The sequence below is a fragment of the Apteryx mantelli genome, chromosome 21, assembly GCF_036417845.1.
Source record: "Apteryx mantelli isolate bAptMan1 chromosome 21, bAptMan1.hap1, whole genome shotgun sequence".
Taxonomy (NCBI): Eukaryota; Metazoa; Chordata; class Aves; order Apterygiformes; family Apterygidae; genus Apteryx; species Apteryx mantelli.
In genome coordinates this window covers 11,529,904-11,546,243 of record NC_089998.1, presented here as the reverse complement: position 1 = coordinate 11,546,243, position 16,340 = coordinate 11,529,904, and the positions used below count along the sequence as shown (strand labels likewise).

At 44.5% G+C, this 16,340-nt stretch overlaps 1 protein-coding gene across 1 annotated transcript in view; it reads left to right on the top strand.

Annotated features, from left to right (window-relative positions):
• LOC106493039 (discoidin domain-containing receptor 2-like) overlaps positions 1 to 16,340 on the top strand; it is a 59,634-nt gene that overhangs the window by 26,135 nt on the left and 17,159 nt on the right. Inside the window, exons 2-7 of the mRNA XM_067309076.1 lie at positions 3,006 to 3,143; positions 5,295 to 5,397; positions 7,964 to 8,192; positions 12,147 to 12,294; positions 12,504 to 12,609; positions 15,503 to 15,689. Coding sequence (XP_067165177.1) covers positions 3,080 to 3,143; positions 5,295 to 5,397; positions 7,964 to 8,192; positions 12,147 to 12,294; positions 12,504 to 12,609; positions 15,503 to 15,689 — 837 coding nt within the window. The 5' untranslated portion in view covers positions 3,006 to 3,079. The remainder of the gene's footprint in view (positions 1 to 3,005; positions 3,144 to 5,294; positions 5,398 to 7,963; positions 8,193 to 12,146; positions 12,295 to 12,503; positions 12,610 to 15,502; positions 15,690 to 16,340) is intronic.

Below are 16,340 nucleotides of genomic sequence, written 5' to 3'. Positions count from 1 at the left end.
GACTGGATATCTGGTAATACAATGGGTATGATTTAGAACATGTCATGATCTTTGCATAAAGTAAATAGGCACTTAATTTACAGCGTTTGGATTTGTACCTGGTCAGATGAGATAATGCTGCTGTTTGTATTGCACGTCACGTTTATTATATTGCTGTAACATTGGCTTCCGTTGTTGTGACCTGCTCATGCTTCATTTTAAGGGGATAGGAGAAACTTAGCATAATAGCTCTTGTGTCAAAAGACAAAATGGGTGTCCTTACGCTAAGACTCAGCTTGGTACCTTACATTCAGGACTCTGAAGGTCTGCTATGGTAGTAGCCCATCCCAGCTGGGCCATGAGCCCTGTACTCCCGTGTGGACAGCCAGTCTTACTGCCCTGTCTGGGCATCTGCCTCCCTGCCATTGATCCCTGTTAATTGGCTTTTTGGATCAAATGCAAAGCCAAGGCATTTGAACATCTACAGTGGTGCTGGGGTTGCTCTGATTTCCTCTTTCAACAGAGGCACTTGGTCCTCACCTAGCAGATCTTGGCAATATGGGACAACCATTTTAGCACTCTTTGGCTACTGTTTCTCTTAACCTTGGCCAACTTTAAGAGGAAAATCCTGGAGTATTTTTGTGGGAGCTAGCCTCTATCTTACAGATGCCTGATCCTCTCTGTTTCTAGGCTCTGGAGAGCCTTCTGTGCAGGGCGGTGGATGTGGCATGGAGCATACCTGTGTGCTCTTCCTCTGCCATCTGAGGGCTTCAGTACAACTGGCAGCTCTTTAGCAGCTAAGTCACCTGGGAGCTATCCAAGCTGCTGTTCTCCTGCCAGGACATCTGGAAGGACTTACAGCTCTGTTCAGTGGCTGGTCCAGCGTAGCCCAAAAGAAGGATCTTCTTGTCTAGGCTATGCTACATCCACATAGCAGAGTTGATCTTGTGAGGTATCTGGGCCATGGTCAGGGTACCCCATGTACCACACAAGCAGCTATCTGCTGTGTTTCCCACTACCTGCTGCAGGAAGGGAGGGCTACCTTAATGTCCATCACATTTTCTTTTCTAAGGCCCTGTGGGAGGACAGTCTCCTTTTGTGCCTGACTCCCCACAGCTCTCTTGGAAATCCTGCTCTGTAAGCCTCTCTGGGGACTCCTACCAAATCATATGAGCAGACTAACATCCACCTGGTCTGTCTTCAGACTGTGCCACTGAAGCGTCTGTACAAAATCCTCCTCCGCACAAAGACAAGTCTCTCCTCCAGGTGCATCCAGCTGGACAGTCTGTCATGGGACAGTGTTTGCATCAGAGTTTGTGGGGTCCCCTCTGTTTCGGAGGGGTATAAGACTTTGGATGCGCATGTACCTTGAGAGTGCTTGGTTGAAACCTCTTTTCTGATTGCCAGAACCTCCTGTTGAGATTTGAGCTGACTTTTCTCTGCAGCGGTTTGCTTTCATGCATTTCCTACTTGAGATTCAACAAAATTGCAGAACTTTATTGGTGTCCTTCTGGCCTGGGCCAAGGTGCTTGTGTACAGCCCAAGAAGGTAGCTTAAACAGGAGGGGTCCTGGCAGTTGTAGGGTCTTTCTCCATTTGCTTGTATTGTCGCATTGCTGGGTGCAGCACCACTGGGCAGCATCCACTGATCTCCCTCTGCCGCATGCGCATTTGGCTCATTTTCCAAGAAGGTCCTTAGACTGTCTTTTAGGCTGAGAGCCATCTTTTCTGAAGGAATCCAGCAGGGACAATGGCCAGTAGCAAATCCTTAGGAAAGAGAATTAAAAACAGGCAAGCCTCAGTGACTGTAACCATGATTTAGCTTCTGGGCGCCTAGCAATCTGTGGCTGGGGAATTTCCTGAGCCAAAGGCTTTATCTTTGGATTTAAGAACCTTGGTGTATCTTTCTATTGTGAATATATCTAATTATTTTGGTATCCACAGCAACTTATGGCTGCAACTTGTGCAGCTTAATTATGTTGTGTGGAAAAAAATGCAATCTTTTGTTACGAGTCTGAGTTTAATGGCATCTGATGTTCTGATTCTTATATGCGTTTACGTGCTGGCATAGCAATGGTCTCTTTTCCCTTTCTTCCTTTGCTAATAAATCCTAACGTGCAGTTTGCCTTTTTACTACCACTGTGAGGATTCTTGAGCAAACACCTTCTGGTCCTGGCAACTTTTTTTTATTGATTTGTTCTATTCTCTTTTCTCCTGACATTTCTATATGAGACAGATCCTCTAACCTGCCTTCTATAAAGCGGTGTTCCAGGGTGGGAACCTCTCTAGGCTCATTGCAGTGAATATGGACACACAGAATTCACATAGCTCTGCTGATATGACCTTGTGTTCTTCAAGGTGTTATCATGGCTTTCCAGTGAAATTGCCAGAGTTTAAGCCCTTTGCTATTTTCCTCATTTCCAAACAGGAAATTAAGTGTACTTGCATGTGTGAGTGCACATGCTCTTTTGGCAGTGATATGGGCATGTAGGGAGAGATTATTTTCACGCCGTTTTAGACATTTATCTTGAGATTGGATGAGAATTTCCAGAGTACCCAGTTGCCTAGCTGGAGTAGACAGCTAGTGCAGATAGAGGTGTGCATTTGGACAGATAAATCCCTCTTAGGATGCTGGTGTGAGCCTTACGTCACTCCCTGGTTGGACCATCCAGGTTCACTGGAGAAGTAGCCTCTGTAGCTGCTAATATAATAAGGAAAGTGGAGATCAAATGGGAGGGAGATTAATTTACATTGAACTTGTTTAAGAGCAGTAGTTGAGTGTGTGCACAGTACTCATGGCAGCCAAGCTCCTAAAAGCTGAATTATGTTAATAGCTTTAGAGGCAATACTGGTAGTCAAGCAATTGCTAGTTAGAAGAAGGATCAGAGCAGACCTGGGGTCAGGACCCTTTTGAAGGCATGGAAAGTGGTCTGACCCACAACCAAGCAATGGCAATATAGTGAGTCTGCAGCATAGAGAAGGCCTGTCTTTGGAGGACGCTCATCTCTCCTTTGCTTTGTCTTTCAGAAATGTAGATGGCAGCTGCTGCCTGTGAAGGACTCGCACCCATCTGACCCTGCACAGCGCTTCCGATTGCTACCATGATCCTCTGCATGCTGCTGTTGGCCTCACTGCCTGAGCCATCTGGCACCGAAATCAACCCTGGTAGGGAGCTGCCAGGCTGGGAGAGGACTCTAATCTCCCACCTTTCATATGTTCATTCTCGGCCTTTCTTTCCCTCTCATGATATATGCATGTAAATGTAATCACTAACATAGTCCCTGAATGCCCTCCTGTGTGCTGAGACTGCCAGTCTTCCTTGACTGCTGTGGACCACCTCTCTGGACAGTCCCAGGAGGGCCCAGGCACATGGATATATTTTTTCTTGTGCAACATCTGCATTTCATTCTCTACCTTTTGATGTGAGAAGGAAGGAGTAAGAGCTATATTCCATATCTGACAGGCTGGTGTACCATGATTTTAGACAGTAGTATAACGGTGTCTTCTAGTTTATTCTGTATGCATTTCCATAGTAATAAGTTGCTTTTTGACCTCTCACTTGAACACAGAATTCAAGCTTTCATAACCTGTTTACTGTAACAACATGGTAGCCTTCCTGTCCTGAAGTAGCTAATTCAGTCTTCACTGTATTTGTATATTTAGGCTGTTCTTTACTTTGTTCTTGTCCTTACCGATACTGAAGTCTGCTGTTATTTTACTGCAAAGTAGTACAGTATCATGGGATCCTTCTTCTTTCAGTTGTATTTTTGCTATATCTGAATAACTTGGTATCATCAGCAAACCTCGTCACCTCAGCATACATCTCCTTTTCAAGACTATTTATGAACATATAGAACACCACTAATTCATTGATACTGTGCCTGACAATAATCGCAGCAAAATCCTTCTGAAATAACCTTTGTTCACAGGCATTTTTGTGTTGAAATTTGTCAATTTGTTGTCCAGCCTTTGCTTTGTTCTGTAAGGTGGTAACAAAAAGGTGAATTTCATGCTTCTGTCTTTTCTTACACCTTCTGAACCTAGTTAACAACTTTATCAAAGCTAGGTAGAAAGACAGCAGTCTCGAAGATGAAGAAATGAGGAGACCCAAGGCAGTGCCTTTGCTGAGGAAAGGGCAGGCAAAGCTGCTGATATGGCAGCAGGCAGTTTGTTAGTGAGGATGTGTGTAGTGGGGGTGTCAACCAGTGTGCCCGCGGCTCTGGAGTGACTACAGCATGTGTTCTTTTGCCTGTGTCACCTCAGACTAAGGGAAGGGCTGGGGCTGCTGTAAGTTCAGAGGACAAAGACCAAAAATCCATCCATAGGAAAATATATTTCATTTGTTCTGGGACTTGCCATTGACTATGCTTTTGTCTTTTAATTTTTTCATTATTTAGGTCTGTTTGTTTGTTTGTTTTGTCTGCTGCTGATGTCAACCTGACATGAATATCTTGCTTGCCTTTTTTGAATTCTAGTACAGCATTAAGACTTGCAGTTTTCTGAAACATCTCTAATATTCCAGGATGTATTTCAAAGATGACTTGCGAGGAAGAGCTCTTGGCCAATTTATACTTGTAAGCTATGTCTGCACTGCCTTTGGTAGCTGTATTGAGTTTACAGAGCCTAATGGCTTGAGCCGGTTGTGTCCTTCCTCCCTGGAGGCACCAAGCTGGAGACCCTGCTCATGCCTGGAGAGGACCACCTGGTCCACTCAAGGCTAGAGGCAGGGAACAGACTAGTGTGGGGCAATGTGGGCGATCAGGGGATTAGGCTCAAATATAAGCTGTAACCTGCAGTGACATGATAGTACAGATGTTCTCATAAGCTGAAGTTATCTGGTCATCTGGAATTAGATGCTTTTTAACTTCTCACTTATTATTGGGCTGCTGAACATAGTATCAGTTGGTCTTATCTGAATGCAAGTCAAACATCCTGTTTCTTCCAGAAAAAGAAGAAAAAAATCTTTGATGCAGTACTTCCTTTTATACCACATCATTACTGATAAGTAATATCTCATTGTAGAATAGGTCTATGTAAAGAGTAACACTAGTATGTTTTTTGATGTTGTTAAAAATGCTTCTCTGTAAAGTCTTTGCTCTTCCAGGACTCTGTTGAATGATATTAGCTCTCCGTGTCAATGCATTTCATTACTTGCAATTCTAGTTTGTAGTAATTATAAAGTATTTTCTCCTTTTCTGTTTGCTTTCTCTAAATTTTATCATTGCCATGTTTATTCCATAGCCTATCAATTAGACTTGTCTGGTGATTTAAAAAAAAAGAGTACTGACTTTTTTACTTGCTTGTTTCCAATTCCAGCCATATGCCGTTATCCTTTGGGCATGCATGAAGGAACGATACGGGATGAAGATATCACTGCTTCCAGCCAGTGGTATGATTCCACAGGACCTCAGTATGCACGGTAGGTTAATCTCTGGCAAAACTGTAATCCTTTTCTTTTACTTATCTAATATGATTGAAGATAAAAATTCTTCTTTAGCCTCACTCACAAAGAAACCCATTTGCTTAGCTTGTTCACCACTTCCATAGTAGATCTAAATAAATGCACAGAGAAAGGCCAAAAGGCGATGGTCAAGGTCACAAGTTGCAACATGGGAAATTCTGACTCAATATAAAGAAAAAATCCTTCCCAATGAGAAGGAAGGGGTGCAGTTTTTAGGTTTCCAGAGAGGTGCTGACCTCTCCATCCTTGGAGATTTTCAAGACGTGGTTGGACAAGGCCTTGAGGAAGCCAACGTAGCTTTGAAGTTAGCCCTGCTGTGAGCAGGAGATTGGACTAGAGACCTCCAGAGGCACTTCCAACCCTGTTCTTTCTGTAGCTCTATAACCATCTCTAATGGGTTTGTGATTTACAGGTCAGCTAGGGACAGGGCCTTTGGAACTATTGTTAGAGCACTTGAAACTCTGATTTGTAAGAAGTCACTTATGCGGGTGGACTTTTCAACAGCATCATAATGAAGAAATGGGCTGTGTGCACTTTAATTCAAAGAAGTTCTGAATTCTTTGGCTGTTTTGAATGTGATCACCCTGACCTGATGGCACTGACTGCTGGTCTCAGCGGTGTTCTGCATCAGTTAGATACATTGCCTTTTTATGGAACTGATTACAAAAGTGTTTCCCTTTTCCCTGCCATGGATTTTTGCTTTCCCCCTAGTTAGAAGCAAGGAGAAATAAATGTTCCTAGTTCAGCTTTTCTGTTGTATTCATTACAGCATCATTACAGGAAATAATGCCACCAATTTTTTTTATTCTGATCAAATTTTTTTAAAACTAACACTGTATTTTGTAAACTGGAAAATACAGAGTTAAGGAGTTGTTAAAAAGCAGCTACAGGATTTTCTTTCAATGTCAAGAAATATTAGTCTTTTTCAGCAGTTTGGCTTTTCATTCTTATGTTGTTCCACTTCTTTCAAAGCTGCAGACTGATGATTTGCAAAGTATCTCCCAATGTAAGTTTCCTTATAGTTGTTTGTAATGGTGATATCAAACATTCCTACAGTGTCTATGCAAATTAGATATGCATTGCAGGTTAATTATGATGGTTATATTTATACAAAGACTTTGAGCAGTCCAAAATCGTGAAATTCTCCTAGTGCTTGCTTTTTTCTTACTCTGTTTTAGAGCAAAGATGCTAAATGTCATGTGTTTTGGCAAAGTTTGAACAAACCTGTGGGTCTGAAAGCGGGAAGATGTATTTTGTTCTCTGAGGGATGGCTTATTCCAAATTCTGCAAATATCTCAGTCGTCACTTGCCATCTGTTACCATCATCTCTTTCTGCTAGGGCAGCTGAACGTCCACAGGCGGAAGACATGAAGGGACACCCTCTAGCTGACTTCATTTTGTTAGAGGTCATGGCTCTCCTGTGCAGATGCTGCTTGTCCCTGTCACTTCATGATTGCCCTTCACATCTGTCTTATATAACTTGTTTTACTTGCCACTTCACTCTAAAAGTCTTATAGAAACAGCAGGGTACTGGCTGAGCTGAGACAAAACTCCGGTTTCTAGCCTGTACCTTGACCTTCTGCATCTCCTTCTGGGTACTTCCTTCCTTGATAAGAGATTTGGCTGCACTCGCCATTCCCACTAATTAGAGCTAGGAGGGCTGTCAGAAAGAAAAGGACATTTGAAGGGCTTGCTCTTTTCTGGGATATCTCTCTTGCTTTAAAGCTCGCATGGACTTATCATGTCCAGATAAATTTTTCACATTTAAAACTACTTTCACCAGCTTGTGGCTTGCACAGCTGGGTCTAGAGATGCCTAGGTAAGTCAGTGTTTCCTTCAGTGGCTCCACCTGCTGATTGCTAGATCACTTGGCATGCAATCTCTAAGGCTAAAAGTTTGAATCTTTGCAGCTAGTGCTACAATGCTCAAATTTAAGCAGAGAGATTGTCATCAAACACTGAGCAGTGTCTTGCACAAGCAGCTCGGATCAGTGAAGAAAATGTGAAAGATGTGTTGAGATGACCCACAATAATTAGTAGATGGGCAGAGCTTTTTTCTAAAATCTATTTTGAGATAGCTCCTCTTTGTGCTTGTAACAGCTATAGAAGGAGGCTGAGCAGAGGTTCAGACATTACTGTATGGGGGATTTAGGTAAAGTGACAATGTACTTTCCAGGCCACATGCTAAAAAGCAGTCAATACACAATTTCCTACTGACTAATATAGTTGTTTCCAAGTCAGCATTAAAGTATTGGTTCTGAGAAAGAAATGACTTACAGTAGTTAATGAGAAATATCCAGAGTGGCTCTGAAAAGGGCAAAAACTGGCTACAGGTGTCTCGGATAAATGTCTACAGATCATCACCCAGAAAGGGAGAGGTGTTTGGTAGCCAGCTGCCAGGGCTCACTTGCTGATTTGCTTTCTTTTTATGCAATTCTCCAAGTTTCAAGGGGCCCCTCAGTTACTGAGAAGGTTGGATTCTCAAGAAAAAAGGGTTTTTTTAATGTGTTTGGTTTTTCCCTCAGGTTACAAAGGGAAGAAGGGGATGGAGCCTGGTGCCCGGCTGGCTTGTTGCAGCCAGAAGATGTGCAGTTCCTCCAAATTGACCTACACAAGCTCTTTTTCATCACCTTAATTGGAACTCAGGGACGGCATGCCCGTGCCACAGGCAAAGAATTTGCACGTGCTTACCGAATTGACTATAGCCGCAACGGAGAGCGCTGGGTCTCCTGGAAAGATCGTCAAGGCAGGAAGGTGGGTGTAGCAGGAGCTGAACCATGGAGCATGCAGAATCCAAGCAAAATCATAGGGAATTAGACTGCAGAAGGTGCATCCTCCTTTTGTCTCTGCCTACTGCCTAGTGCATCTTACTGTCTCCTGATTCCTCTCTGTGTCAGGTGTTCAACATCCTCTGCCTTAGTCCTGTATTTGCTGGGGCTGTTATTCCCTTGACCTGATTCCCCAAATCCTTGCCATTGCCTTGACCTAAAATAGTGGCTCCTTGCTACCTTTCTGTACGTAGTCAAAATGTTTTGAAATGCAATGTGAATGTCTCTCGACCAGCCTGCGACTCACTTCTAAATTGGAAGCTGCAAAGCAAGCTTCATGCCTGGTGTCTGTTTTTGACTGTTAACTACTTTGTCTGGGATCTGGCATGCCTGTGTGTGGGTTTTTTTAAGAGGTGGGGCGTGGAAAGGGGACCAGGTTCTGGATGTCTGATAGTGGTGAGCCATGAGGAGAGAGGAGTTTAGAAGGTAGGCAACATGTTGAGTGCACACCCACAGAGGCTTCCCTGCTCAACTGCAGTTGTTTCCAACTCCCTCCAGACTCAAGTATGCAGTGCTGCACTAGCTGCACTCTGCTCGTGTTCACAAGCCTTTCTTAAACCTCCCTGGAAAAGTGTTTTCTCCCATCTGCAGCTTGTATGAGCTGATCCCCCTGTCTCAGGCCTAAGCCAGAATCTAGCCCTCATTAGAAGGGTAGCTGGTACTGTGGTGTTTTCTAGCACTGAGGGTGCTTCGGAAGTCACAGTGGGGTCTGTAATGCTAGAAACAGTTTAGATAATAACTTCTAGCTTGTTAATGAATGACTTGTTCACTCAGACCTTTGATTTGTTACTTGGCCATTAGTTATCTTGCCTGTCCCTCAAACTTTGTGTGCCTGCAAACACTGTGTGTGCAGGATGGGAGGGGAAGCTCAAGCTCGATGGTGCTAACTATTCTTCACTGGTACTTTACCAGGTGAAGTCTGTCTGCATCTTCAGAGTTACACCAGAATTGAATGGTTACACTGTCCCCAAGCAGATAAATCCCCTCCTCCACTGTCCCAGTCCTGTGCAAAGCAGTGTTCTCAGGCCCACAGAAGTTTGTTGATGTCAGTGTTATGATTAGTCTGCTGGCTCCATTTTTGCAAGATCTCCTTCTTAGACTACAATAAGGTAATGAGCATGTATTCAGCTGTCTGTTATAATGTGAGCCATCCCCTGGTCTTCCATGAGTGAGTCCACATATGTATTCTGGCACTGTGTGTATGTGTTCTCCATCATATGAGACCAAAAAGTTTTACCTCCTGGTATCTTTAGAGAAGATGGTCCTGTTCTTCTTGTTCAGAACACAGCATACAATGTGTGATTCCTGCCATTTCAGCTCCTCTGAAAAATGACTTTGCCTAAAGCATACTTTTCTCAGCATGTGTCACCAGTAAAGGTCATATTCCATTAGTGAATCCGTATTTCAAAAGCACTACTGTCCTGTCAAATCACTTGTAAAATGTCCTACAAAATCATTCAAGCCTTGGAATGAGGTGCAAATGTAGGTGCAAGATCCAGAGTTGTTTTTGTGCATTAGGAAGACTTCTTCCAGTCCTGCAGTTGATAGATCCGCAATCACTGAGATATCACAGTATGACAGTGTGAACCCATCTTGGCATGTCCCATGTCTGGGGAGATCACACAAATGGCTTCAGCCAAGAAGATCCCTTCGCTTTGCTGCTAAGTTTCAGACCTCAATGGGTTGTGAGGTCATCAGGCATGTGGGATGTGCCCCAGGACCACACCAGGAAAGTCAGCTCTAGCTTTGATGTACTCAGTAAAGGCAAAAGGTCAAGCTGTTGTCCCCTTGTCTCTGACAGCAGTTCAGGATGGTGCTTTCTACTGGCCCTAATGTTGTGTGGTGCAGCACTGTTGCCTCCTGGTCTCTCCTGATGCTGTTGGGAATGTTGATTGGCACCATCAGTTGCTGGTGCTGGAGTCTGGGGTTCTTTCCACACACAGCTCATTGCTTTGTTTCTTTGGCTGTGAGAAACTGCACGTGCTCAACAGCAGCAACCCCCACTTGTGGAGGTGCTGTGACAAGTGCATTTTCCCTTTGCTTCTCTCAGATGATGCCTGTCTGATACAGGCATCAATGTTGGCTTTTCCACTATAGAGCTGGTGTAAAGATACCTTTTTATGAGGGGAATGGCTGTTGAAAGCTTCCTCCTCTTATTCTGTCCAGCAGTGAGTCCACATTGGTCCTTGTAGGACCATTCTGGCTTGAGATACTGATGTTATCTTGGAGATTCCCTTGAGGAATGGTCAACTCCAGAGGATCTGTCCAACTCCTGTAATGAAGGCCTGGGGTATTTCAAGGCTGTCTGCAGTAAAATGGCAGAATTTCTACACAACCCTCCTAAGGAAGTAAACAAATCCACCTGCAGTCAAATTGAAATTCTGCCATATGTTAGCTTCTCTAGGGTCTTGTTTCTTATCAGTGAGATCATGTGGAGCCAGCTTAGCTGTCTTACGGCTCTCTTAGGTCATCTGATGACTGCGTTAATTCCTTTTACCAGGTGTCTGAAGACAAGGATCATTTATGTGTCCATATTTCATTGGAAGAGATCATGAGTATTTGTCCTAGGAACAGGGGTGTTAAGAGGCTGCAAGTTAAAAGCCTGTTGGGAGGCTGAAGAGGATGAGGAAGCGAGCCTGCTCTCTGACCATCCTTTAAACTGCTGAGACTGTGCTGCTTTGTAGAGTCTCCCCCATCAGGTGCACAAAAGCATTTCACACTGTCCTGGTGGAGTTCAGAAGACTTTCTATGCAGCTTTTCAGGTGGCTTTTGATAAAACAGATGTGGTCTCCCCTCACATCATTTCAACTGCCTTCCTGGGGCTCTCCATCCTAGCTGATCTTGAGAAAGATGCTGTGTTCTGAGGAGCTTCCTCTTGTGGTATAACAAGGCCCAAGATCCTTTACTTCTCTAGTGACTCAAAAGTTGCACTCACTCTCTGGAGATCTTTCCTGCTGCCATGAAGAGGAAGCCATTTCTCTGCTCCCTCATTGGCCTCCGTCATCTTTTAAATTGCCTGCATGCCAACAATTCCAATCCACATGGTCTTCTGAGCAGTCTCAGCTTCTGATCCATCCTTCCCACTGAGAGCATCTTTGAACAGGAGCCCTCACACCAACAGTTTAGGCTCTTGATGTCAAAAGTGTTCTTATTTTGTCTCCGTAGGTCCAGACCCTTTCAAAAAATCTCTTAGGCTTTTTGAGCCCTTCACTGGGGAATTGACAGCTTCAGCTGTTCCCATACAGTGACTGTCAAAGCAGATAGTGGGCTGTTCCTAGAACTGTGATCAAACAGAGGAGGAGGAGGAGTGGGTGAAACTCCCTGCCAGATCAGACTACGCTTTACCAGGATGGAGCAGTTGTGGTAATGCTGAGTGTTTCAGTTCAAGACATCTGCTGGGCAGCTACTTGGACCTTCATCCATGAAATGCTGCACTGACTCTGACATTTTGTTGGCTCATGCAGTATTTCGTAGAAAAAGGACATCAAGACCCTCCTGAGGTAACTGGTGATGAGGGGAATTGCTCAGCGTTACCTGCTGTTAGAATGTACATGTGGACTCACTCGAAAGAGAGGTTACGTACCAGTAACTGAAGTTCTCTGTATAGTCCACATGTACATTTGTCTCCCACCTGCCTTTCTCCTCTCAAAGTCCTTCCTGGTACCGGTCTGCAGTGGACAGGAAGTGAAATGGCAGCAAGCACCCTTCACCTTCTAAGCTGTGCACCGGGTAGGAGGAGGGGAGCAGCAGCAGCAGCAGCAAACCCTCTGCAGATACTGCCTGGGGAAACTCCTCAGTCTCAAATGATGGGGTGCAAGTATACTCCTGTACATATGAACTGCACACCAGGAAGTTACTGGTAAGGACCTCTCTTTTCCAGGTGATCCAAGGCAACATTGATACTTATGACGTGGTCTTGAAAGATCTTCGGCCTCCCATCATTGCCCGTTTTATCCGGGTGATTCCTGTGACAGAGTTGCCAATGACCGTCTGTATGAGGGTGGAGCTCTATGGCTGCATCTGGTATGGTAAGTAGTGATTTTCATGCCTGTAACTGAAAAGTAGCCTTTACACAGCACTGACTGGGACTCCTCAGCATCCTCACACATGAGAGAGATTTCCAGGCCCACGGAACTGCTTCTGGTGGTCCACATCATAAATAACAGAATTATGTGGGCAGAGATGGTAGAAGGCTGCTGCTGCTGTGTTTCTGAGGTTTATGGCCTTCTTTTTTTAGATGGTTTGGCATCCTATAGCATCCCTGAAGGAGGGACAATAGCGGCTCCTGGCTTCCCCATCGTTTATCTGAATGACTCGACCTATGATGGCTACCATGAGCGCAGGTGGGAGAAGTTGTCCTGTTCTCTCTCTGTCACTGTGCAAATTATTTCTTCTTTCTTACTTATCCTGTCATTAGTATCCTGCATCCTAAACACTTCCTTGGTGAGACCTCCCTTGCTCCAAGCTAGCCTCCTAGTTCTCCAAAGCATTTAATATTTGAGTGGCTTGGTTGTTCCAGACCCGTTAACATGTTGTCAGTTGCTATTTTGAAGGAGGGCACAAGCTCGTGATTCATTCCATCCTAGCTGGTGAAGGTGACCAGGAAGCAAATTATTTGTCTGTTATTGGAAGTCTTTGGCGCTTCCCTTCAAAGAGAAGGATCTGTCATTATACAGCCAAGTGCTGTCTTTGTTCGTGGCTTCCCATCTGTACATGGTGTGATGAGACAGTTCTGATATTGTTTGGTTGCCTTAAAGCCCTCATCGTTCTTGGTCTCTACTGTGACCATATTCATTGCACTGGTTTCACTGCTGATCAGGTATAGCCTTAAGCTGTTGTTGATACTGCAGATCATAAGGTGCTGCTACTCTTTTGTTGCCCAAGATCGGAGTGGGAGAGCTGGCTGGACCTTTTACTTGCACAATCCCAGTGTCCTTGGACCAGCTGAAGGTCCTTCCCCTCTTCGTTGCCTTTGCTTCTGGAGTTTGTTATTTGAAATGCATTCTCCAGCAGACTGCATCTTAAACTGTTGCAGGAGGTCTCCAGGGTAAATTGGGCATCCGAGAAAGTACGCAACACCTGAACTCTAGGCCTGCACTTGATACCTGTGAGCTTCTGGACAGATGTGAGATACTCTTTTTGAAAACAAAGCCCTGAAGGACTTGAAACAATTTGGAAAACTGCATCAGTCCCTGTGAGAAGCTACAAGTCAGCAGAGGCACCACTGCCAATGTGGTATCAGAGGAAGGTGGCTGATTTCTCACTGTAAAGATTTCTTGGGTATGGTGCTTTTCCAGTTTGGAGTCAAAAAGCCCAGAATCATTGGATTTTACAGCTCATTACAAGGCATGCTAATATGTCAAATCACTGAGGTAAATTAGGACATTTGTTGACATTTTGAGGTCTGTGGTTTATCTTATAGTGACTCCCTTAGAAGACAGAGTTCATTAAGAATCTGAATCTGAAACATTAAATAACTGGCTGAACTTTCAGAGATTTAGCATGACAACTTTTCTTTGCTGTAAATACAGATTTGAATACATTTAAATGGCTTGAAATGTTGGGCAAACTTAGGCATGGGCCTCCTCTTGAGGCAGCAGATCCCTGCTTGTGCAGAAAGGTGACTGATAAGTGACTTGGTGGCATGCATTGAGCTAAGGTGCTTCTATTGTACACTCCCATTTCAGTTGTTATTAACTTCCTGAAAATTTTTGCTGATGCCTAAAATTCTTCATGCTTAGAGGTGATTTTTTTTAAAGTTACTTCTGTCCTACTATGCTGGAGTCAAAAACATGGGAGGGGAGGAGGGGAATACATTCTTCATACTTGAGGGGTGTTGCAAGATACGAGGTAATTAGGTCTTGGTTAGGGTGACATCTGATGCTTTCAAGCTGTATTGACATATTAAAGATTGAACGTGGAAACCTGGCCTTTGAATAATGAGTTTCACTCAGAGGTCTTTTTCACTTGCAGAAAATATTTTAAAAAGCAGATATTTAGAAATCCAAGGTCTGTGTTGTGAGATCAAAATTTCCTTTGAATCACAACCTATGTTTTAGAGTGTGTCTTATAAAAAGTCACATGTGCAGAAGGATGTAAGTGTTGCGCTTAGCTGTCGAGCCCTAACTTAGGAAGCAGGCTTTGCTGGAGAGTGCCAGGGAGCTCTAGATGCAGACGCAAAACCCAACATGCTGAGCAAGGAGTCTTCCAAACTAATTAAACTGTAGGTTAAGTGCCTGACTGGCCTGGAGGCAGGAGTCTGCATTTTCCAGCTGTGAATCCTGTTTAGAGTTCACAAGACAGGCAGACTAGTGCAAATTCCAATTATAGGAGGGCTTACTTGGAATAGACTTGGGGACCTTCAGCGCGCGTACCAGCAATCCAGCCTTGGTTACAAAGACTGCCTAATTAAATGAAACGGGTCCAGGAAGTGAACTCGGGCATTGATACTGCTGAGCTGTTAGCACTCTCCCTGCCATAGGACAAGGGGCAGAATATGCCAGGGAGCACTGCCAAAAGGCAGTTGAGTCAGGAATGTACCATGTTTAGCCTCTCCTACTCCGTACAGTCTTCCAGCACTGTCCCGATGGGCTCTGCACTCTCAGATACGAAGTGGAGCCGGGCAGAGTCCTGGGAGAAGAATCTGCTCAGCCTTGCGAATAGTGCCAGTAACACTCTCCTCTTGCGTGAGAAGCGGTGTCAGAAACAATCCCAGATAGAATTGGCTCTGTCTGCTTGTGAGTCGCTGGACTAGCTGACTGTGGCCTCTCACTGCCTCTTTTCCACACTTTTCAGTGCCTGCCTGCAAAACTTTCTCCCTCTTGTTCTTCCACGGTAGGACAGAGCAGTGTTCCTCCCATGCAGCTCCACAGTCAAATGTTTCACTTCAGGTTCTCCTAACAGAGAGCTTTAAGTGTCTTCTCTAGAGCCTTCACTTTCATTCTCAAGAGACTCTACTTATTGCTAGATTTTGCTGTCAGTGTGTCCCATCAATGCAAAAACTTCTGCCTTTTGCAAAGCAGGGAAAGGTTTTCACAGTTCAGCCTGAATAAAATAAAGGTGATGTTGTACGATAACAGGGAATGAGTTCTTGTCCAGAATGGGTTAAGAATAATTAAACTAATGTTTTCCTGGTCCCAGTTGAAAGACTTAAGTGCTTTCACACTCCTGTGGGTCAAGGAGCTTGAGTTTTGTCCTGGCTGCTGTTCTGTATAACTGTCAGATCTTTCTTGCTAGGCACTTGTATGGAGGCCTGGGCCAGCTGACGGACGGTGTGCTGGGACTGGATGACTTCACGCAGAGCCACCAGTACCGTGTGTGGCCAGGCTATGACTATGTTGGCTGGAAAAATGAGAGCTTCAGCACGGGCGCTGTTGAAATGGAGTTTCAGTTTGACCGACCGAGGAACTTCACCTCCATGAAGGTATCCACGTCCTCCCTCTCCTGCTGCCTGGAGTGGGCTTTGGGTCTGGGTGCTTCCAAATTGCCCCTCTGGGCTCCCTCCCCAAAGCATGAGCATGTGAGGCACTTAGCACCAGAGGCAGGATTTGAGCAGGAAATATCGCAGGTTTACCCATGCAGAAAGCTGCAGCAGGGAAGCGCTTGCCTTTCTGGAGCTCGGATGCTTTCCTTTCACCGTTTAGCTTAAATGACTAAGCAGATGCCTGCGGCGGTGTTTGGGCAGCCTCCGTTGACAATGAAGATGGATTTAGGATGTAGGCTACTTACTGTCTACAGGCCTTGCCTGACCCTTGAGGCAACAAAATGTGATTGTGCTTCCATTTTTTGACCAAAAACTTCTCTGGATGCCTAAATCTATGCTTGTGCTGTGGGAAATTACTTAATCATGCAGGAAAGGGATGAACAAAACTTTTAGAGTCTGTAGTAAACAGCAGAATCTTTTTAAAAGGATCAGTGGCTTTTCTTGTAAAGATTTCAAATGAAGGAGAACCCACCACATCCTTAAGTAAATTGTTTTGGTGGTTACTTACCCTGGTTTTATTTTGTCTATTTTTAGCTAGCAACTATTGGCTCTTCGCCTGCTTTCCCTGGCAAAAAATCCGAGTCCTGCCTT